Source organism: Apis laboriosa, unplaced genomic scaffold, assembly GCF_014066325.1.
Source record: "Apis laboriosa isolate Shangri-la unplaced genomic scaffold, ASM1406632v1 scaffold14686_cov152, whole genome shotgun sequence".
NCBI lineage: Eukaryota > Metazoa > Arthropoda > Insecta > Hymenoptera > Apidae > Apis > Apis laboriosa.
The window spans coordinates 650,769-673,866 of NW_025221692.1; the positions used below are offsets into that span (position 1 = coordinate 650,769).

The 23,098-nt window shown below is 21.2% G+C and overlaps 3 protein-coding genes and 1 long non-coding RNA gene across 8 annotated transcripts; 3 read left to right on the top strand and 1 right to left on the bottom strand.

Moving 5' to 3' along the window:
• Positions 1 to 275: 275 nt before the first annotated feature.
• Positions 276 to 5,745, bottom strand: LOC122710456 (striatin-3). Of its 2 annotated transcripts, none has more exons than XM_043928321.1 (12): positions 5,206 to 5,745; positions 4,227 to 4,330; positions 3,961 to 4,146; positions 3,673 to 3,877; positions 3,308 to 3,466; positions 3,093 to 3,213; positions 2,877 to 2,998; positions 2,512 to 2,690; positions 2,097 to 2,434; positions 1,715 to 2,026; positions 1,422 to 1,581; positions 276 to 556 (listed from the first exon to the last, which is right to left on the bottom strand). In XM_043928321.1, the coding sequence occupies exons 1-12, from the start codon at positions 5,470 to 5,472 to the stop codon at positions 529 to 531; spliced, it is 2,181 nt and encodes a 726-aa protein (XP_043784256.1). In that variant the 5' UTR covers positions 5,473 to 5,745; the 3' UTR covers positions 276 to 528. The 2 variants fall into 2 exon arrangements, with proteins under 2 accessions (XP_043784256.1, XP_043784255.1); XM_043928320.1 differs by having other exon boundaries at positions 3,667 to 3,877.
• LOC122710457 lies at positions 496 to 1,917 on the top strand. The gene is made up of 2 exons (XR_006345934.1): positions 496 to 632; positions 1,725 to 1,917. It is a non-coding gene; the product is annotated as an uncharacterized LOC122710457 (long non-coding RNA).
• A 2,050-nt stretch (positions 5,746 to 7,795) lies between the features above and the next one.
• LOC122710454 (putative uncharacterized protein DDB_G0282133) lies at positions 7,796 to 16,965 on the top strand. Of its 4 annotated transcripts, none has more exons than XM_043928316.1 (14): positions 7,796 to 7,914; positions 10,661 to 10,985; positions 11,084 to 12,889; positions 13,331 to 13,692; positions 13,781 to 14,041; positions 14,143 to 14,469; positions 14,545 to 14,695; positions 14,772 to 14,953; positions 15,018 to 15,107; positions 15,204 to 15,258; positions 15,318 to 15,391; positions 15,463 to 15,562; positions 15,638 to 15,807; positions 15,888 to 16,965. In XM_043928316.1, exons 2-14 carry the CDS (start codon positions 10,700 to 10,702, stop codon positions 15,981 to 15,983), a joined length of 3,960 nt encoding a protein of 1,319 aa, XP_043784251.1. In that variant the 5' UTR covers positions 7,796 to 7,914; positions 10,661 to 10,699; the 3' UTR covers positions 15,984 to 16,965. The 4 variants fall into 4 exon arrangements, with proteins under 4 accessions (XP_043784251.1, XP_043784252.1, XP_043784254.1 ...); XM_043928317.1 differs by lacking the exon at positions 7,796 to 7,914 and adding an exon at positions 9,069 to 9,657; XM_043928319.1 differs by lacking the exon at positions 7,796 to 7,914 and adding an exon at positions 9,470 to 9,489.
• Positions 16,966 to 18,534: 1,569 nt separating this feature from the next.
• On the top strand, positions 18,535 to 20,473 carry LOC122710392 (probable E3 ubiquitin-protein ligase RNF144A). Its single transcript, XM_043928219.1, has 5 exons — positions 18,535 to 18,694; positions 18,829 to 19,398; positions 19,516 to 19,678; positions 19,756 to 20,078; positions 20,155 to 20,473. Exons 1-5 carry the CDS (start codon positions 18,671 to 18,673, stop codon positions 20,389 to 20,391), a joined length of 1,317 nt encoding a protein of 438 aa, XP_043784154.1. The 5' UTR covers positions 18,535 to 18,670; the 3' UTR covers positions 20,392 to 20,473.
• Positions 20,474 to 23,098: the final 2,625 nt, after the last annotated feature.

Sequence of the window (23,098 nt, forward strand, 5' to 3'; positions counted from 1 at the left end):
TAAAATTTTATATATTAATATTTAATAAAATCTATATATTTTTTAAAAAATTAATTTTCTCGTATTTTTTCAATAAAATGTAGATACTAAATTTCGCTTAAATTTTTTATAAGATCTATAAATAATATTTTGTGTTTATTTTTTAATTAATAAAATTGAATAAATTTTATTTTAATATTTTGATTCCGTTTCTTATAATTATGATTTATATATTCAGATTTGTAGAAGGAAAAAAATAATAGAAATGGAATTAAATTTTAATAAAAACATGTTCATTATAGTACGTTACACAGTTCATCTATTTTTAAATACAATATATTACAGAGAAACACACAGTTATAATTTACTGTTATTAATATTATGTCTCTTACATTATAATTAACTTATTACGGTTATTATTATTATTATTGTTGTTGTTGCTTTTTGTTGTTATTATATACCTACCTCGATAAATATATAAGGTAGCATAAAAATCATATAATGGGAGACTAATTGATGTAGGACAACTTCATTCTCGCGTAGTACGTCTTAATCTCCAGTAGCTGTGCAACAGTAACTGTAATATTGGTAATAAATAGTTAACATAGGGATAAATATTATGCTACTGCGGCAGTGTGCTTCCTGGATTCCGGGTAAGGGGTATTTTATCATCTAATTACCAGAACTATATAACTAATATACTACAAGACAGACCCCTTCCGCTATCCCAATTTATATTGCTACTTAGAGGAAATTTTATCAATAAGCAGCATGTATATAGAATGTTTCAATTTTTAAATGTTAAATTTTATTAATATGTTTTGAATCTAAATAAAAAAAATGTTATATAAACATAGATCATTTAACATTTTATTAAAAAATTACAAAAATAAGAAACATGAATGAAATGAATATGTAATTACTATAATGATATAGAAATAAATCATTTCCAACTACCATGTTACTAAATGTAATTAAAGTTTTATTAAATTAAGAATTTTGAAATTGAATATTAATATTAATTTGACTTCAAATAATCGCATAAAAAATTATATATAAATATCATTAATTGTTTATTTTTTAAATATTTTTTAATAAAATATTAAATGATCTATTTTTATATAATATTTTTTTCTTATTTAAACTCAGAATATATTAATATTATCGTCTAAAAACTGAAATATTCTGTATTTGAAATTACTTTTTTAATAAAGTATTGCGGATAAAGGTTATGTGCAAATTTTGGTTTCGTAACATGGATATCTATACGCTCAATTTGATTTCCTAAAGTGATATTTCAAATGGTAGAGCAATATAAGTTACAACAAAATTGGAAGTGTAACATGTATAAGTAAAACTATCTAGAAAGAATGAGTATAAAATCTGTTCCATTTGTATGTTGGTAATAGAAATGTGTATCTTAATTTACATTTCACACATACACTTTGGCAAGAGCATCAGCCCCTGCACTTGCTATAAAAGGTCGTGAAGGATGAAATGCTACATCTAAAATACTTTCGTCAAATTTTTTACGGTGTGCTGTTATTTCTTGAACACAAGTTTTATTATCCATATTCCATAATCTTATACTGCAATCATGACCTAAAAATAAAAAATTAAATATTTAATAATTTACTTATTTAATTAAAAATAATTATTTAATTTTAATTAAAAATAATTATTTAATTTTTTAATTATTTAATTATTTAATTTATTTTAATTTACTGTTACTTACTTCCTGAAAGCAAATATAAACCATGAGGATCTACTGCAAGACTAGTAACTGCATCCAAATGAGCAACCATAGCATGAGCAAGGGTAGCTGATCGATGATCGTAAAATCGAATATGTCGATCTTCATGTGCTGCAACAACAAGTGGTAATGTAGGATGCGCCACAACACGATTTACTCCTTTTGTTTCGTTGGCCTCAAGACGAGCTACGCTTTCGCCTGTTTCCGTATCAAATACCACACAAGCTCTATCATAAGCTACAACTAATTTATTTGACTCGTCCCTAATGAAATCTACTGATGATGGTATTCCATCTGTAAAAGAAAAAAAAAAATTTTAATAATGAGTTTATAAAATTATATATAATATATTAAAAAAATATACCTTGTTCAGAAACATATGTATGAAGTAATGGTGATTTGCTTTGTGGACTCCATAATTTTACAGTTCCATCAGCACTGATTGATAATAATTGTGATCGAAGTTGATACATGCTTAAACCCCAAACTGCATTTGTATGTCCTTTTAATGTTTGGCTAAGGACACTTGGTTCATAGGAGTCATATGGATCTATATTGGCTGATGGAAGTGTCCAACAATGAATCATACCATCTAAACCACCACTATAGCATTGACTTCCTGTACTACACATAGCTAAACATAATACAGGACCTGTATGTGATCTGAATGTATATAATGGTTCTACATCTAATGAAGCTGACCTGAAACAAATGAATTAATATTTTTTTTATCTATAAAGTGATAGAAATATAAATATAGAATTTAAGATATAACTTACTTCTTTGCTGGTAAAGTTTTATGAAGATTCCATAATTTGAGTGTATGATCATCGCTTGCAGTTATAAGAACAGGATCAGTGGGATGGAAGACGAGAGCTCGAACAGCATCAAAGTGAGATCTTAATGTATACTTTGCATTCCATGTTTTTCTTAAACTTTCCTTTGTAGTGGCTACCATCTAAAATATATTTAATTTTAATAATAATATTCTAAAATATAATGAAGAAAATAAAATAAAATTCTATTCTAAATTAAAAATAAAATTAAATGTTTATAGATGATATAAATTTTATAAATATATATACATATATCTATAAAAAACTTATCATCAACAATAATAACTGACATAATCAATTTAACTCACATCATATGATGTTTCTGCTTCATTGTTTACACATAATTGTTCTAATTCACCCAATTCCAATGTAGAGTCACCTTCTTCATTTAGACGTTTTGGATCTGTATGTGCACCTCTATGTATTGCATCTGTAAATTTATTAAATTTTAAATATTCAATCTTTTTAAAATATTGATCAAATTGAAATTTATTTGTGAAACTATAAATGAAATAAATACTAACTCCATTCAGATAAATAACGAATAGAACCTGGTGGTGATTCCTCAATTTCTGTAAGAAGATTCAATTCATTTAATACTTCTTCAGCTTCTGCATCAACATCTTCTGTTAAAAGCATAGGTGGCTAAAAATTAAAATGAAAACAATATATTAATTCAATTTAAATGAATATGCAATGATATATATTAAATAGAAAAATAAATAAATATGTTGCTCACTTTATTTGGTTTAGGATCCATATTAGTATCATAAATATCATCTCCTACATCTCCTTCCTCTTCTTCCATATCCATATCTGTATTAGCCAAAAATTCAAAGTTCGCCATAACAGCTGCTTCTGTATCTAATATTATTGCTTCTGCTATAGAAGATCGTTGCTACCAACATAAAAATATAAAAAGTATATATATTATTGTAAGTATATATTGATATATTATTATAAAAAATTGATATTATAGAAATTTGATTTGATTTCAGGTATATAAAAAATATTTACATTAATATAAGCATTATTTCAATAAAATTTTTATTGAAAACTTTTATAAAAATTATAATAAAATGATTAAAAATTATTTACCTCTACCTTTTTTTCTGAAGTTCTACGAACACTATTTAAAAGCCCTGTATCACTGTTATCTGATGCTTGTTTATTTGATGGTTCATTGCCATTTAATGCAGGAGTATTCATATCTTCTGAATCTGTATTATTACTTAAACCAAGTAAAGATCTTACTCTGCTGGATCGTACATCTATTATTGTATCAGTGTAACCAATTTCTTGTAAATATCTAAAATAAGAATTATATATAAACTATTAATGATAATGAACTTTATATTGTATGAACAATAATTATAAAAATATTTTATGTACTGTCTTAAAATTTGGCGGCCTTGTCTCCAACTAATATTACTGACAGATGTAAATGGAGCTTCTCCATCACCACCACCTCCAACATCAGAATTGGGACAATTACAAATACCTTCTTCATAAATAGGAGGTTTTGTATCCCCTTGAATTACTAAGTCAGTGCCATATTTTAGTTTATGATACCTTGCTCTATAAAAATGATGAAAATATTATAAATATTTTTTGAAGATAAAATTGTTTTATAATTTTAATTTAAAACAAAATCTTACCTTTCTTGTTTAAGAGCATATTCTAACATCTTTATTCTTCTTACTAAATCATTTTTTAATCTTTCTTGACCTTTTCTTTCCCCTTGTAAAAAAGCTATCCTAGCCTATAAAAATATAATAAACTTATTATACTTTTTTAACTTATATTTTTATTTAATTGCTTTTAATATAATCAGGTAAAATATATTTTATAAAATATACTATAATATATAATATAATATATTATAATTATTTTTTTGTTTTAATTTTATAACATAAAAATTTTTTGAAAAAATATAACATTATTTTTATAACATTAAAAATTACAATAATTATAATAAAGACATTATAGAAATATGATACATAGAATACAGTAGATTATAATACAGTAGAATATAATATAATATAATATAATATAACACAATACAACATAAAATTTATATAAAATTAAAATACTATTTATTATATTAATATTATTTATTAGTTATTATAATATTATATTATTTATATAATAACTAATACTATTTATTTCATTAAAATAATATAATAATTTCTATATATTAATAAATTAATATTTACTATTATTTACTATATTTACTATATTATTTACTATATTAAACTTTAAAACATAATATTATATAATATTATATGATATTATAAAAAGAAAAATATTCTTATAAAATATTTTTTAATTTAAATTGAAATAATTTTTTGAGTATATGCATAATGTACACAAAGTGACATTTGCTATATTGAATTTTAAAATATAATATTATAAGAAGAAAAATATTCTTATAAAATATTTTTTAATTTAAATTAAATTAATTTTTTAATTAAATATATATACAAATTATATTGGGATGTTTTACATATTTTCAAATTAATCATGTTTTTACCATTCTGTCACATGACAGATGATATGACAATAAGAAAAGAATACTTTAAAGAAAAATATATAGAGAAATTCTGAGAATTTTCCTCAAACAAATTAAGACGATACCTGAAATTCTGCTTTATCAAGCTCCCATTGCGATCTTTCAAGTTCAAAGCGAGTCCATTCATGCTGAATAAAATGTAGAATACCAGGCATAGAGTATTGTGGCCTTTCATTCTTAGCATCGCCATTAGTACCATTGTCATTCCCTTGATGTTTATTATTTGTTAATGGAACATTTGCACCACTAGATAATTGTCCATTATGATTTTGAGATGCAGAACTGGAGTTCTCCTCCATCGTGGAACCACAAAACTGGCTCGGTACCTTCATTTCATGACACGGCAGCCATTACAACAACTTTTCTTTCCTCTGGAGCCCAAAGAGTGCTCTCCTGTCGGATAATGTATTTCGATCGAGTTTGCGAAAAGAAGTAATTAATACGCATGCGAACGTATTTGATTTTAATATAACTAATATATTTTACATAAAATTTTATAATTTTTTATTTATCTATCAAAATTTAACTAATAGTTCAACTTTTCCGAAATAGCAAATAAATATTCTTTTCTTCGTACATCTTCAAAATCGTACTTTTCTCCACCATCCTCATATAATATATTCAGATATACTATATTGAAACTTTATACCGGCTTTCTATGATAAAATATCATTTGATATTTTGCTACCAACTTTCTTATTTATGATTAACATAGTTTGAAATAATTGATTTGAATAAATTAAATATAATTTATGAACATATTCTCTGAACTGAATTATAATATCGATTTTTATTAAATTATCTATAAAATTTTAGAAGAATAAGAAAAAAAATAACATTTTTTGTCAATAGTAAAACAATTTCAATTATAAATACCTAGAGGAGCTAAGTAACCAAAAATTAACTAGTATTGAAAATAGAATAAATCACTATAGTAATTACATTTTTATAAATCAGTAAAAAAATTATTTTTTTTATGACATAATATAATCAAATAAACAAAAAGAATATTAAATTTTGTATTATTTTTATATATACTATAAAATTAATTTTATTGTTTTATATTAAATAATATTAGAATTTTCGCTGGTGAAAAACTTTAAAAATCTACTTTATAGAATATTTATTATTAGTTAAAATATAATAAAAATTTCAATTTTATATAAAATGACAAATATAGTATATTTTAATTTTTTCTGTAAGACTGATTCAGAAGATTAGAAGTATTTTTGATTTTATATTAAAAAATCAAAATAGTAGTCGTTAATGTTTTGTAATGTATTTATAAATATGAAATTTTATATAAAAATATTATTTCTTATTTTTGCATATTATATATGTATATCAAAATTTAAAATAACACTAATCATATAAAAATATTATCAACATCATAAATATTTTTACAAAATATATTTTTAATTATTAATATTTACATTTTCATTACAAATATAGTTAATTTAATAAAATTTAAAATAGATTAAAAAAAATAATATATATTTTACAATATTAAATAATATTAAATAATGTAATTGGATTAAAAATTAAATTAAATTATTTTATAGAAAATTAAATTAAATTATTTTATATAAAATTTCTATTTTAATTTTCATTTCTATATTATATATTCTACATTAAATAAATTTGTCTACTTAATATTTATAAATATTATATATTATATATAATTATATTTGCACATAATAAAATTCAAGAATATATAATATATATTATTTATTATATATAATAGCAATTATATTTATATACAAGATTATACATATATTATTAAAAATATAATAAAATACAAAAAGAATAATATATTTTTTAAAATTTACTATAAATATTAAATAAAATTAAATATTAATTGTTAATTTTTTATTTTCGATTTTGTATATTAATATATAATAGTCTTCTTATAATTTTTAAATTTAAATTATAAAAATAATACATAATACATTTTTTCTAAATACAAATAATTTTAATAAATACATATTGTGGTTAGCAATATTTTTTATTCGTATTTTCATGATACGATATTTTTAATGATAACCTTGGTTTGAATTAATCACTAAATATATACTTTATTAACAATTTTTTAAAAAATATTACATAAAATATACTTTTCCTTCATCCACATTTCAGTAATAATCAATAAACTTTATATTATTAATAATATTTTTTACAAAATAATGTAAAATACTATGGTTATTATTTATTTTTTAAAGTAATATCAAATAATTTTCGAAAAAAAAGTCTTCAAATGTTGAAAAAACATATCACGAATACTTGATTATTATTGATTTTGCATACCTGCATAAATTTTTATAAACATAGTGTATTTTGGTATCTAATCAGAAGTATTTTACATGCTTTAGTAAACATCATATAAGTTCTGAAAGTATTTTATACTATAGCGCATGCGTTACTAAATTGAGATGCAAACTACATTATCTGTATATGTCGATAGTTCTACATATTTCTTTTCACAAATTTGTTTGTAACTTTTTAATTCGATAAATCTTTTAAATTTAAACAATTGGAAAGTCTGACGTATTCAATTTAAATCTTAATTTCATCAAAATATATTGAGTATGTTAGCGGTTACGTATAAAAGTGGCAACATTGCCTGTCGCTTGTTTAGGTTGCGGTGTTGCAGATACTCGATGAACGAGTATCACAGTGTATCTTCGTTTCTGGCATTTATCATAAATATGAAGTATTTTTGTAAAACAAAGAGCATGTTCATCACTGATTGAAGATTGTCTGCATTATAACATAACGTAAGTTCATTTACACACATATTTATATGTTATCATTCAGCAGTGGGTCATTCTGATTTTTTGATCTGAATTGTTATATGACCTGAATCATATATACATATAATATATATTTATTTAAAATTACAAAAAATTATATTTTAAAAAATAGTTATAGTTAAACATTTTGAAAAAGAAATAAATTCTTCGTTATTTTATTAATTTTAATTTTATAGACTTTAAGGATTTCTGTTGTTGTTTTCTTATATTTAATTCTTATATTTAATTTATACATTAATGAATATTTAAATAATAAAAGTATATTTTATGCTATTCATATTACTGAAGAATTTGGGCCTGAAGTCCCAAACATAAAGATCGAATCTATTGTAGATGTCAAACTATATATGAATAGCTGCCATTTTATAGAGCATAGGTACGCCATTTTGTTGTTTCGTCATACAAAATGAAAACTTAATATTTTTATATTTAATTATATAATATTTAAGTTATAAAATTAGATTGTTATTTTTAATATAAAAATGAACTAAAATATTTATATCATAAAAAATTATGATATTATAAAAATAAAATTTTATTTGTATCACAATTTTTTATTAATTTTTATATTTTATAATATTAATAATAATTATATTATTAACAAATATTTATAATATAATTGTATATATATATATATATATATATATATATATACAAATTATGTTGTACTTGAATTATAGATTTGTATAGTATATTTAGATATAGTAATATTACTTGTATTACAAATATTATTTTTTATAAATTCTATGAGATGAATAATTAAATTTTGATTAAAAATATATCTATAATATATTTGTAACATTTTTAATAATAATTTATAAATAATGAAAATTTCGAAAATACAAGTATTGAATCTACATACAGAAATCTATATAAAATCGATATTCCTAATGAGTTATGAAAGCATAACATTTCTCCCACTCAATGAATTCAATATTATATTACCAGTATGACGCATGTTGATCTTGTCAATAAGAACTAAAAAAACAGGAGTAGAATTATTTCAAATGTTCAATATAAAAATATTTATATATTATAAAATAATACTTATATATAGTATTTTTATAAACAAATATTTAATATTAGTATTTTTTTTTAATATATATTGAAAAATATATTCATATAAAAATGTTCAAACATATAAATCTTAAAATCTATATTAAATATGATAAAATTTTTATAAATTTTTGCAATAACATTAAGAATTATTAAGTAGTACAGAAAGAGAGTAGTTAGTAAAGAAAGAGAGAGGATATTGAAAATATAAATTTTTTTAAATTTTGTTTTATTTGAAATGCAAAAATAACAAAAGTTACTATAATTATACTTGTTAAATATATACTTTTATTATGAAATTTATTAAATTTTATTTTTATTTTATATTAAAAAATAATTTCTCAATGGTAAACTGTGACGCCATATTGGTTGACTTCGTGTAAAATCGTTGAATTTCGTTAGGACACATCGGGGCCTATGTTTGGCAGTATTCGTTCAATAGAGGAGCTTACTTAGAAGCCCGCCTTTTTCTACATAAATCTTGTATAGATTAAATCATAATTAATTTAATGTATTCTAACATTTCAATTAGTTATAATTATTCGTGTTGTGTACTTATATTTAATTTTATAAACAAACAATATTTTTTGACATGAATTGAAATTTAAAGTTTTGTAAATAGTGACAGACACAAAAATACGAAATGGCCATGTACTTATTAAACATTCTTTCAATATATTATTTGTATAAAATATAAATCTATAATATTTTTAAAATAATAATGATATAAATTTTTTTTAAATAGTTGTATGATATATTATCCATTATTTAAAATATAATGATGAATTTAGTGAAATAGTTCCATTCCGCCATTTTTATTAATTGAGTACTTATGGGCCAGGGATGGTATATATTGGCGTGCATTAAAGGGCCCATATTTTAATAATTTTAATTTTACGGAAATTTGCATTTCTCTTCATTAACACTCATATCAAACCAGCATAAATATTAATCATTTTAATACGCATTGCAAATATAATGATATAATAATATTAAACGAAAAATATTAATCCATGAGAAACTAATAATTTTTTATAATTTTAAAATATTATTTTTATAATATATTTTTAATATATATTTATAATAATATATATTAAAATTAGATCTTTTGACAAAAAATATATTTTATATTTATAAATTATATAATTTTATAGTTATAAATTATAATAGATTTTATATTTAATTGTATTCAAATTTAAAAAAATTATAAATAAATCTGGATTTCATTATTAATTTTTTTTAATATTTATGATATTTTAAATTAATATTAATTTTTTTATTTATTTATTTATAAAATTAAAATAATAAAAATTTTGATAAAAATAAAAATAAATAATATACATTAAATCGATATATTAATTTATACAATATTTTACTTGTATTTATTTTTTAATTTTATATTAATATTTTATATTAATTTACTATATAATATATAATAAATATAATAAATATAATTATTATCTCATAAAAAAATTAAATAAAAATTAAATAAAGATAAATTTAAATATATGAAAATTTTTACTATATACACTTGTATATCAAATGTATATATACGCGCGTATATGTGTGATACGTGCGCGCGCGCATGTGTGTATATAAAGTTAAAACAAAATGTTTAAAATAAAATTATTAAAGGTAAAGTAATCATTTACAGGTTAAAGATTATTAAATGAGTAATTTATGACATTGTCTTATGTGTTATACATTTTATGAAATGGAAACTTTAAGAAGTGATACATTACATACTTCTGAGTCTGTGCATTCTTTGCCTTGTATTAACACACACCATACTGATGAATTATCAAAAGAAAAAGAAGAAGAGCTATTATATGGTACAGGTGATGATGGTGATGAAGAAGATGCTCTTTCAGATGATAGTATGCGTTTGAGACTTTCTGATGATGATGAAATTGAGACAGAAGATATTTTAACATCTGTTTTAAATAATCAGAAAAATGAATTAAAAACTAATAAAATTGGTAAACATTGTACATATGTATAATTGAAATGTTATTATAATCAATATGATATTATATATCAAAAAAATTTAAACAATATTCTTTTATTTAAATTATAGAAACAACATCTGAAGATATGGAAATTTCTCCAGAAAAAAATATTAAAAATGATACAAATACAAAAAAAATAAATCAAGAAGAACAATGTTCAGATAATGATTCCATGGATGAAAAAATAGTAATTGATTATGAAAGGATTATTAAAAAAGGTGAAAATGAAAATGAACTGATGAAACATCAAACAATTAATACACCTCGTTTATGGCCAAATTATGAATTACATTGGAGATATCCTAGAAGTCCTAATGGTCGTCCTTTTCGTAGTGTCAGTCATACTTATAATAGGTTTAGACCTAGAGGACGTTATAGACTTCAATCATATGATTTTAGGTTTCATAATACATTTCTTCCTTTTGAACGTGGAAGAGGTAATGGAACATATAATTCATATAATAGATCAATTTATGGTAATAGACAACAAAAAAAAAATTTTAAGTCTAATGCAATGCAAAGGCAAAATAGTCCAATTAAATTTGATCAAAATTTGGAACCATCGTTATATAAAAATGTATTTTCAAAAACTCAAGTTGATAATGATGTCAAAATTATAAAAATTGAAGATCATGAGACAATAAATGAAGATAATACATTATGTAATGAATCTTCAATTAACATTAATAAAAATGATTCAAACCAATCATTGAATAAAGAAGTAGGTGATATTATTGTTAAGGATTCTAAAGAGGAAAATTTTGTTAATTCTGTTGATAATTCATTAGAATTAAAGCATAAATTGGAAGAAAATATGAAAATAATACAATGTAAAGATAAGAATAAAGATATTTTAATTCATACATCAAATGATAATTCTGTTGTAAAACTTACAAATTCTACAATTAATTCTCATGATAATAATTCAGATAACATTAAGTTAATTGAAAACAATATAAATAATGCAGATGTTGATTCTAATAATTTTTCTGTTTCTAACAATTCTAAAATAATAGAATCATTAAACATTAATGTAACATATAAACATAATGAATATAAAAATATAGAACACACTAAAGAAAATAATGTAAGTAATCAAAAACAAGAAGAAATAGTTAAAATAACTAATATAAATGAAAGTGGAGAAATTAAACAAATTAATAAGTTAGAAAAACAAAATTCAAATAAAAATCAAGAATTAACATATGTTAATCAAGACATAGAAAACAATTATAGGATAACTGATTTAGATATTTTAAATGAAAAAGAGATGATAAACAATGAATCAATAGTAAATAAAGAAATAACAAATCATAAAACTAATGAAATTCTTACAAATAAAGAAGAAATTTCTTTAGAAAATATAAAATCAAATAAAGAAATCATAAAAACAATTACTGTATCAAATGAAAATGATAATGAAATCAACGTTATACAAAATATTACCACAGAAAAATCAGCTAATAACAGCGAAAAATGTGATAATCAAATATTAAAAACTAATATTAATAGTACAAATTCTATTAAAATTAATGAATTTATTTCTTCTGAAGATCAAGTAATCCAAAATAAAATTGATCTTTTAAAACAAAATGAAAATGAAAACGATATAAAATCTATACCAAAAGAAAATTCTGTAATAAGTTCTACAAGTATAACTGCAAATTTAAATGAAAACATTAAGTTAATATTAAATGAAAATAGTTTATCCAATGCAAAATTACAAAATGATTCCTTGGATTTTAAAGAAAAAGATACTAGTGGTGATAGTGATAAAATAATTGCTGAACCTATAATTACCCAAAAAAAAAAGAGGCGAACGAAAAAAATGATTACCATTGCACAAGGAATTATTTCTGAAGAAGATAAACAAGGTAGAATTATATCTTTTAAATTTTATAAATTTTATGTGATTGAACTCGTAAAAAAAATAACTTAGAAAATTAACTTTTAATTTTTAATCATTAATTTTTTTTTATACATGTATAAAGATCCTTTTTTATATTCAATTATTCTTAATTAATATATAGTATATATTTTTCAACAAAATTTAAAAAATTATGAATTATTAATTATTGCTTAAAATTACTTAAAATATATCTCAATTAATTTTAATTTTTATTTAAATTAAATCAAAAAATTTTACTTAAAAATGTTATAAATTAACTAATCAAAACTTTCTCTACTATTATTTAATAATATAATTATATATATTTGATCTTATAATTTGATATGAATGAATATTGAAAACATGCAATTTTTAATTTTTTAATTCTATAAATTATCAAGTTTTTATTACAATATTCTTCTTATAGTTAAAGAAAGTGGAAGACAAAAAAGACGAACAGCTAAGAATGCAGAAGAAATAATAAGAAAGAAATTTCTTAATTATGATAGTGATTTAGAATCTAGTGATGGTTCAGAAAAATTTGTGGTTGTAAATTATAAAATGAATCAAGATGCATGTCCTTTATCACCACCTTCATTAAAACGAACTTATTCTGATACTAATAGTACTATTCTGAATGGTAATATTAAAAAAATTAAAATAAATTCTGAAGCATGTGATGAATTAAAAACACAAGAAAATAATTCTGAAAACATTAAAAAACTTAATTATGTTCATAAATTTTTCCAAAGAGATTTAAATGAAAAACTGCCAAAATTAAAACAAGAAGTATGTAGAAATATACAAATTTAAGTTAATTATTTTGATAATAATAGTTTTATATGTTATATTCTAATAATGACATAATTTTTTTAAGGAATTAGAAGAACTTTTGATACAAAAAATTGTCGAAACAATTACTATGCGTGACGAAATTGGCAAATTAAGAGAACAAGCACGTATATCAGAAAAAAATCAAGAAGTAATGCGTGCAAAATGTCAACAATTGGCTAAACAAATTAAGGATTTTGAAATGGTATTAAGTCGTAATGCTGCAGATCGACGTGCTAATAATGACAAATCCACTCCACCAATTAAAATCAATAGATCTGTTGGATTGCAAGTTAATTTTATGACGGTATTTAAATATAATAATATTATTTAAATAAACTAATTTATTTAAATAATTTTGTAATATTTTATTTTACATATATTTTATTGTAATATTTATTTCCATAGGATCATGGCATGCAGAATTTACGACAATTACAACAGAATTCTAATTTGAAGTCTTTACATCTTTCAAGTAATAATAATAATACATCAATTACTTCTATTAATGAAACAAATAATGCAGCCAGTCCCAGAAAAGGAATTAAAGTAAGATCTCCCAGGAGAACTGAATCAATAATTGGACAAAATTCTGTGATATCACAAAATCACACTCAGTCTCCAAATATTATGACTACTATCACTCCTGCAGCTTTAGTTGTTGCTAAACCTGTAGACACACAGCATTCTTTGACATTACCAAATCAATCTAATGTTCAACAAATTATGTCAAATGTAAGTATTTTATAAGAATTTTTATATTTTTATTATAAAAATCGTATAATAAATATATTATATTGATTTTTATAGCAACAAATTCAATCACAACAACAGCAAGCTATAGTTCTAAATGGAAAATTTCCAAATCAAATAAATCGTCAAGGATCTACTACAACAAATATTGTAAAATCTCATACAAATGATCTTATTGATCTTACAGATGAAGAAGAAAAAAGCAAAGGTATTAAATTTTCTGATTTATTTATTTATTATATATTAATTGAATTGAAAAATGTATAAATTTTAATAATTTGTAGCAACTGGTGTACCAGTTGTAACCACTACAATAACTGATCAATTAAATGTAGCACAAAAAACACAACAACCTTGTTTCCAAAGGGTAATTCAGACCATTCCTGGGAATGTAGCTATAACAAGTCAACCTCCTAGTATAAGAGTAGTACAACCTGCCAGTCAACCAACACCTACTGCCTTAGTGGTAAATACATAAAAGATTATATATTTTTCATTAATATTTTATATTTATTTATATTTTTTTCCAGAATAATATGAACGCGCCTCGATTAACATACGTGATGCAAAGTGGTGTAGGACCAACAAGACAATTATTAATAGCTCCAAATTCCAGTCCGGTAGAATAAATATTTTATATTATTAAAGTTATTTGTTAAAAATTTTATGTTCTGTATAATTAATTTATAATTTGTAATAAAAATTTATTATTATAGATACGGCCAGTAACTTCGTGTAGAGCTTCATTTTCAACTTTAACGTACAAAACGGGTAAGCAATTTTAATAATATAAATTATATATAAATATAATATAATCATATTATTTATAGGAATATCAACTATTGCAAATGGAACAGTTCGAGTTTTAACAACTCCAGCTACTTCAAGTGTACAATTAAATAAGGTATATATATTTTAAATATATTTTTGTTCTAATAATATTTTAATTATTTTTTAACATTATATTTGTTTCAGCATCCTGCACCTTTACCAGATATACATAATTATGCTGTAAATCCTCTTTTGAAACTTCCACCACCAGCTCCATCATTAAAAATTTCTAAAGTTGCACATGGTATATTATAACATATAAATTTATATACAATAAAAATTAATAGAGAAAAAAATAAAAGTTATTGTTATTGTCTAGGTATAGTATTATCTTGGAATATGAATTTATCAGAAAAATATGCAGATATTGTTAGTTACCAATTATATGCGTATCAAGAAATTGCTGGCATTCCTCCCAATACATCATTATGGAAAAAAGTAGGTGATGTTCGAGCTTTACCACTGCCTATGGCATGCACACTTACGCAAGTAATTTGAACAATTATTATTTGAAAATTAAATTAAATTCTAAACAATTGTAATATTAATATACTTTTTTTTATTTACAGTTTTCTGAAGGCAATAATTATTATTTCGCAGTTCGAGCGGTTGATACACATTCCCGAAAAGGACAGTATAGTTTACCTGGAAACATTTCATTATAAAATATATGATTTTTAAGTTATTATATTAATGTTATTTTTGACGCACAGTTATAACAATTCATGATTCATATAACAACAAATTCCGTACAGTCCTTTAAATTATCACATTCATTTAATTTATCACATTCATTACATGTAAAATACATTTAATGAAGTTACAGAAGTGTTTATAATGATCTGTATGATGTATAAAGTACACATACAAGCAAATTTGTTATATAGTAGTAAATATCCAATTAATTGTAAGTAATTCATATATTTCTTAATAAGTATGATACAATTGTAACTAATATATTTTCCTTTCTTTTTTATACATCTTTTAGTTTAAAAATCAAAAAATACAAATCTTAATTTTGACAATATACATATAGTTTACATTTTATATTTATATCGTTTATATCATTACACACAAAATTGCAATGTAAAAATTCCATGCTATTTCGTGCCATGTTTCATAAAGTATTATCATTTGAGAGTATATAATAATTATTTATCAAACATTTAAAGTTATTTTAATTTTATTCTAAATGATTTGTAATAGAATGTCTAGAAAAAAACAATTATTCTAGTCAAAAAGAATTTTTGTAACAAATACTTCATTATTCATACTTCCATAAAGACTGTTACAGTTCAAGACTGTACACTTGTTGTATAAGTTTGGTATTGATATTATTATTCATTCAAAGTGTTCACAAATATTGCTTCCCTATTTATATGTTATACGTAAAATATCATCTACTTTCATTTTTCGTTAAATTTTCTTTATTTTCATTGTTACTTATTGTAATCGAATATTACTAATATATGATTTGCTCAATTTTTATACAATTGTAATAAATTTTAAATGTTAAATGATAAAATACTTCATAGATTTTGCAGTATAGAATGGATGACAATTCACTTTATATTAGTATGTAAATATTAATGTTTATATGTTCTGATTTTTAATATTTGTATTGAAAATATAATAATCTATATATAATAATCTATATAATATAATGATCTAATATTTCTTATATTATTAAGTTTTACTTATTTTTGTGTTACAAAAATGTACAATAAACTAATTGCTCATTTTTCATACGAATTTATATAAAAAAATCTTAGTTTAATAAAATTTTATTTAAATATAGTATAATTCATCTTTTCTCAAATGAAATACATTTTAGTATATAAAAGTGTAGTAATAAGTTATTAGTTATGATATATGTGAAAATTTTATTATTTGTATGTATATTATTATTCATAATTTTATTGTTGTATACATATTTGTATACAACATATAAATAATATAATTTTTTTTAATTTTTATTTATTATTTTCTTATTATAGTTTAACAAGTTTTTTAATTGATATCGTAAAAATATATTGTTATTATTTCACTTAATGAAATTTTAAATTAAATTTCCCGCATTTTTATAAATGTTTTATTAAAAATAATAGATTTTTTAAATTATGTAATAACTGAAGTTTTAAATTCAGTCTTAGGAGATTTTAAATTTATTTTTTATTAATTGAATTATAATTATTTAATAATTATAATATGTAAAATAAATAACTATATGAAATTAAAAATTCTATTTTCAAATATTTATCAAAATATTACTAGTTACAGTTTCCTTCATATCAGTAATTTATAAATGAAATCTTAATAATTTTAACAATCTAAATTACAAAAAAAAAATAAAATTTATAAAATATATAAGAATATATTATATTTTTATAAATTTTATTATTATTACATATATATAATATATATAATAAAGTTACAAATTATAATAATATGAAAAAAATAACGAATGTTTTAACAATTTATTATTTACTATTATTATTAATAAAATCTTGAAATACATCATATCACAACTCCGTAATAAAAAATTTTACTAGTATTTGAAATTATGTTTTGCTAAAATATTTAATTTTCGTCTTTATAATATGTTGCTTCCTTGAATTATGTAAGTAATGAAAATATGACAAAAAATATGTCAAATCAAAAATAATTATGATTTTTATATATATGTTATGTATGATATGAATGTAGTGATAATTTTTTCCGATATTGTAAGAAAAAAATATAAGTGGGGGCGGAAGTAGTTAGTCGGTAATTTGTGTATACTGTTTGATGTACTTTGTGATACAATATATAAAAACTCCGTAATAAAATTATTAAAAAAAATAAATTATAAAATCGAATAATATTTTAATGGAATAAACATATATTTATAAAGATTAATATTCAAAATAGATGTGTATTTCTTCGAATATTGAACATGTGTAAAATATTACGTAGCAATTTTCTTACTTTCGCGATATGTCTTGAATTGACAAACACAACATAAATAATGTTTGAAGACGATAAATTTTTGTCTTTTTGTTAATAACGTATAACCATTTCGAAAAATTTATTTCTATATTGTTATTTGACTATCAATTTATCTTTTTAGTTAATTATTTTGTATCTTGATTTTTCTTGAAATTAAGTCAAAAACATGTCAGCAAATTTATATTAAAATACAAATATATTGTAAAAATCTAACTTTCTAATGGAAATCAATATTCAATTATATTGAATTTATGCGAAATAAAATTCGAAAATGCCAAGTAAGAAAATGAAATATGAAAAATATGAAATATTGTGAAATTATATTGGATTGTTGAAATATTGTTGAATTATAATGGATTGAAATATGCAGTGTCAATTTATTTCATGGGTGTGACATTTTTAAGTTTTATGACTTATATACATCTTCCATTACATGGCAAGTGCTGTTGCAAACTGTCTAAAAGAAGTCAGTAAGCACAGCTCTTGTCTGTAACTGGTAGTGAAATCTACATTGATAATTAGGGGATGCCCAGCCTACATTCGCTCGTCATACGACGAGCTCCACTAATGGATATGGGTACTGCTACTAGTTCTGTGACATCTGTTAATTCTTCTAATAAAGTTGCTACAAACCAGAAAAAAGTTGATAAGTCTAATAAACTTACTGGAGTCAGATTACCTTTATTGCGTAAAGAAGCCAGTGTTGTAAATCTTTCTTTGACAGAGAGGACTGCAGTAGGAAAAGGAATAGATGCTCCTTTACTTAGACCTGAAAGTAGTGCAAGTTTAGAAGCTCGTGGTAATAGCTGGTTGAGTCTAGGTCCTGGAGTATTACGAAAATGTGAAACTGCTGTGGGTTTAAGCACTTCTGCTTTAGAAGGAAGACCCATCAATCGCAGTCGAGTTTGTTCTCGATGTTCCAGTTTATTATCATTGGCATCTAGTTCACGCTATAGTTTAGCTGCAGGCAATTTTGTTCCTGCAAGTTCTCAACAAGCGCTTGGACGTATTTTTTGTAAATTATGTCTTGTTGATACTTCTCTTTCTAAAACATTTAAGATAGAAGGCTGTGGTTGTTCTTATTGTAAAGATGTATGTGTTTTTTTTATACATATTATTATATGAAAAGTTATTGATATATATATTAATAAATATATATATATATATATATAAATACATATGTATAAATATATATTTTGTATATTTTAGTGTATGAAAGCATATATTGAATTTGAAATTGAAGAAGGTGCATATGAAATTAGTTGTCCTGATGCACAATGTGAACATGGAGCAATACTTTCCATGAAGGAAATATCAAGTCTTGTTAGTTCTGAACTTGTGGAAAAACATTATAAATTCAGATTAAATAGAGGTATATAAAATTAATTTTTATATAAAATTATAAAAACATTAATAATTTAATATAATAATTTTCTATATGACATATAGATGTGTCTATGGATAAAGCACGTGCTTGGTGTCCACGTGCAGGTTGTGAAACAATATGTTCCATCAATTCTACTGGATCAAATGGAACTCCTATTGGACCAGTTCATTGTCCTAATTGCTCTACAGATTTTTGTTCTATATGTCGAGAATCTTGGCATACTGGTCCTTGTTCAGACATTTCTTTAGGTATACCATTTGATGGTGATCATATCAAATGTTGTCCTATGTGTTCTGTACCTATTGAAAAAGATGAAGGATGTGCTCAAATGATGTGTAAAAGATGTAAACATGTTTTTTGTTGGTATTGTTTAGCTTCTTTAGATGTAAGTATTTACAATATTCATTTATAGTGATAATAGTATTATATTTCTTTAAAAAATAATGCATTGAACAATATAGGATGACTTTTTATTGCGACATTACGACAAAGGGCCTTGTAAAAATAAATTGGGTCACTCACGCGCATCCGTTATTTGGCACAGAACACAGGTTATTGGAATTTTTGCTGGATTTGGGTTACTTTTACTCGTTGCATCGCCATTACTTTTATTGGCTGCACCATGTATTGTATGTTGTAAATGTCGTGTATGTGGATCATCTAGACTTGAACAAGAGGAAGGTGACACTGCAACATAAAGGAATATGAAAAGTTTTTTAATATTTCTGTAATTTCTTTTCAATATAATGAATAATTAAATTAGAATATTTAACTTGTGCATATAATTGGCGATTTATATAGATATACATTGGAATTTGGAACATCATAAGTTGTATGACAAAAAATATAATGTAAAAATTAATCAATCTATATATCAAAACACTTAATTTTATAAATGAATAGAAATTTAATATTCTTATTTTGTTTTGAATCATTTTTATATATTTTATTTATCATTACAATAATTATTTTTACAAAAATGATTTTGACACATTATATTATTTGTAAACTTATGAACTTAAAAGTATCCATATATTTATATATATTTATATTATGATTGTTCTTACATAAGAAATTTACATTTATTTAAAACTACTTAATATTTAATTGATATTTAACATTTTAGATTATGAAAAATAATATTATCTTTTTATTGTTATCAGATTGCAGTAATATTTTTCATTTTAATGTCTATTATATCAAATCATGAATATTCATACTTTTTGTGTATAACATTCCAGAAAATTATATTTACATTGCATTGGATTAACTGCCATATTCAAAATTGTTTTAAGTTTTTTTTTTTTGTAAAAAAGATATATACCAAATAATATTTTATTTCTTGTTTCTTTTATATGTACATAATTTGCATATTTATATAATAAATATAATACTCAACATTCTTTTCATGTATATTTAATATATTTTTATTGAAATATAAAAAAGAATATAAATAAAATAAATAAATAAATACATATATGTAAATTAATAAGCAATGTATATCTATATTTGATTTCAGATAGAATTTTTTCAAAATTTTCTAAATTATTGATTATATTATAGATTATTTTGTTTTACCACTACTTTGTTTACATAGTTAAATTAATTTTATGTATATTTTTTGTATTATTTTATGTGTTATTATGTGTTATTAATAATTAGCACTAATTTGAAAAATCTCATATTTACGAAAACTTGTAAATTTTGTTAATATATACATATTTGGTACATATTGATAATTTACTATAATAATATATTTATATAGTATAATATAAATGTAGTTTTTTGATTTGAAAGAAAATTATTCCATATGTATTTATCTTAAACATAATTTGTTGATTTGAATTGATAATAGAACATAGACTAAAAATAATGAAAAAATATGTGCATAATATGTTATTTAATATGTATTGCATAAATAGCTAAAATTAGATACTTATGAAACATAAAAAAAATTCTTCTTCATTCTTCAATTTCTGATAATTATATATAATAATATTAAATCTGTCAAAGTATTTTTTTCTGTTCAAAAAATTTATTATGTTCAAAAATATTTATTGTACAATGTTATTATGAATTTATATTGTAATTAATATATACAATATAAGAATAATTTTTTCATTTTATGTGTGCATAAATAAATAAATGCGAGAGAATACATAATATATAGATATGCACATTATGTATAAATATACACAAATATAATATCTTTTAATCATGATTTTTTAATATATTTTAATCATAATCATGTGATTAGTAAATAACAATGAATTAATAAATAAAAAATAAAATAAATTATATAAAACACATAAGTTTCTAAATAGATACATTGTTTTCAATTTATCTTATATTATTGACCATAATTGTGCATGTAAATTGTATTATTTAAGCATGTACTATTTTAATTGTACTATGCTATTGATTGTAAATATACACGTAACATATATTTATTAAACATATATGTAATGTGTATATAAAAATATCTGTATCTGTGTTGGTGCAATTTTGCACAAAAATCATTTTAAATATCAAATATAAAAAATATTAATAATAAAAATATAAATTAATAAATAATAATAATAATAAATTAATAGTTAAATAGATGATTAAGATAACAAGTCATTTGTAATTAATTAATTTTAATTTCTTAATTGTAAAAAATTGTTTAAACAATTACCTAATGTTTAAAAAGTCATTTTGTTCTTATGATTTTCTATATTATAATTATATTTGTATTTAATCTGTTATTTTTTATAGTAGATTTTTATAGTAGATTAATAGTAGAATTTAAAAATGCAAGCAAATACATATACATATATATTTTCTATTATAATCTTTAATGATTTAAAAAATACGATTTAAAGTTGTATAAAGTTGTAGTATATATAAATTGTGTAAATATTTTACAAGGAATGAAATATGTTTTATTTTGTATTGTTTATTATTATAATACATTTTATTATTCTATATATAATAAAATTTAGAAATTTATTTGTTCTTTATAAAATCATTTTAGTAATCGTTTTTTATTATTTTCATAGTTTTTATTATATATATTTTAATGATTGTTTAAAATTAAAATATTTAATATATGTATAATAAGTGGTTATAAAGAAAATTTTACAATATAATTATTGTACAATATAAAATAATTTATATAATTATTATATAGATATCTTTTTAAAATATTTTTTAAAAATAATTTAAATATGTGTAAATTTTGGAAATTTTTATAATTAATTTAAATTTCATTAACTTAATGTGCTGTGAAGTATATTAATAACATAATAAAAATGATTTTTTTTATTTTTAAATTAAGTTATGTTTAAATTATAGAATTAATTATTAATTAATTGAAAAACTCATTTGTATTACTTTATTATTATAGAACATAATTTTAGATAA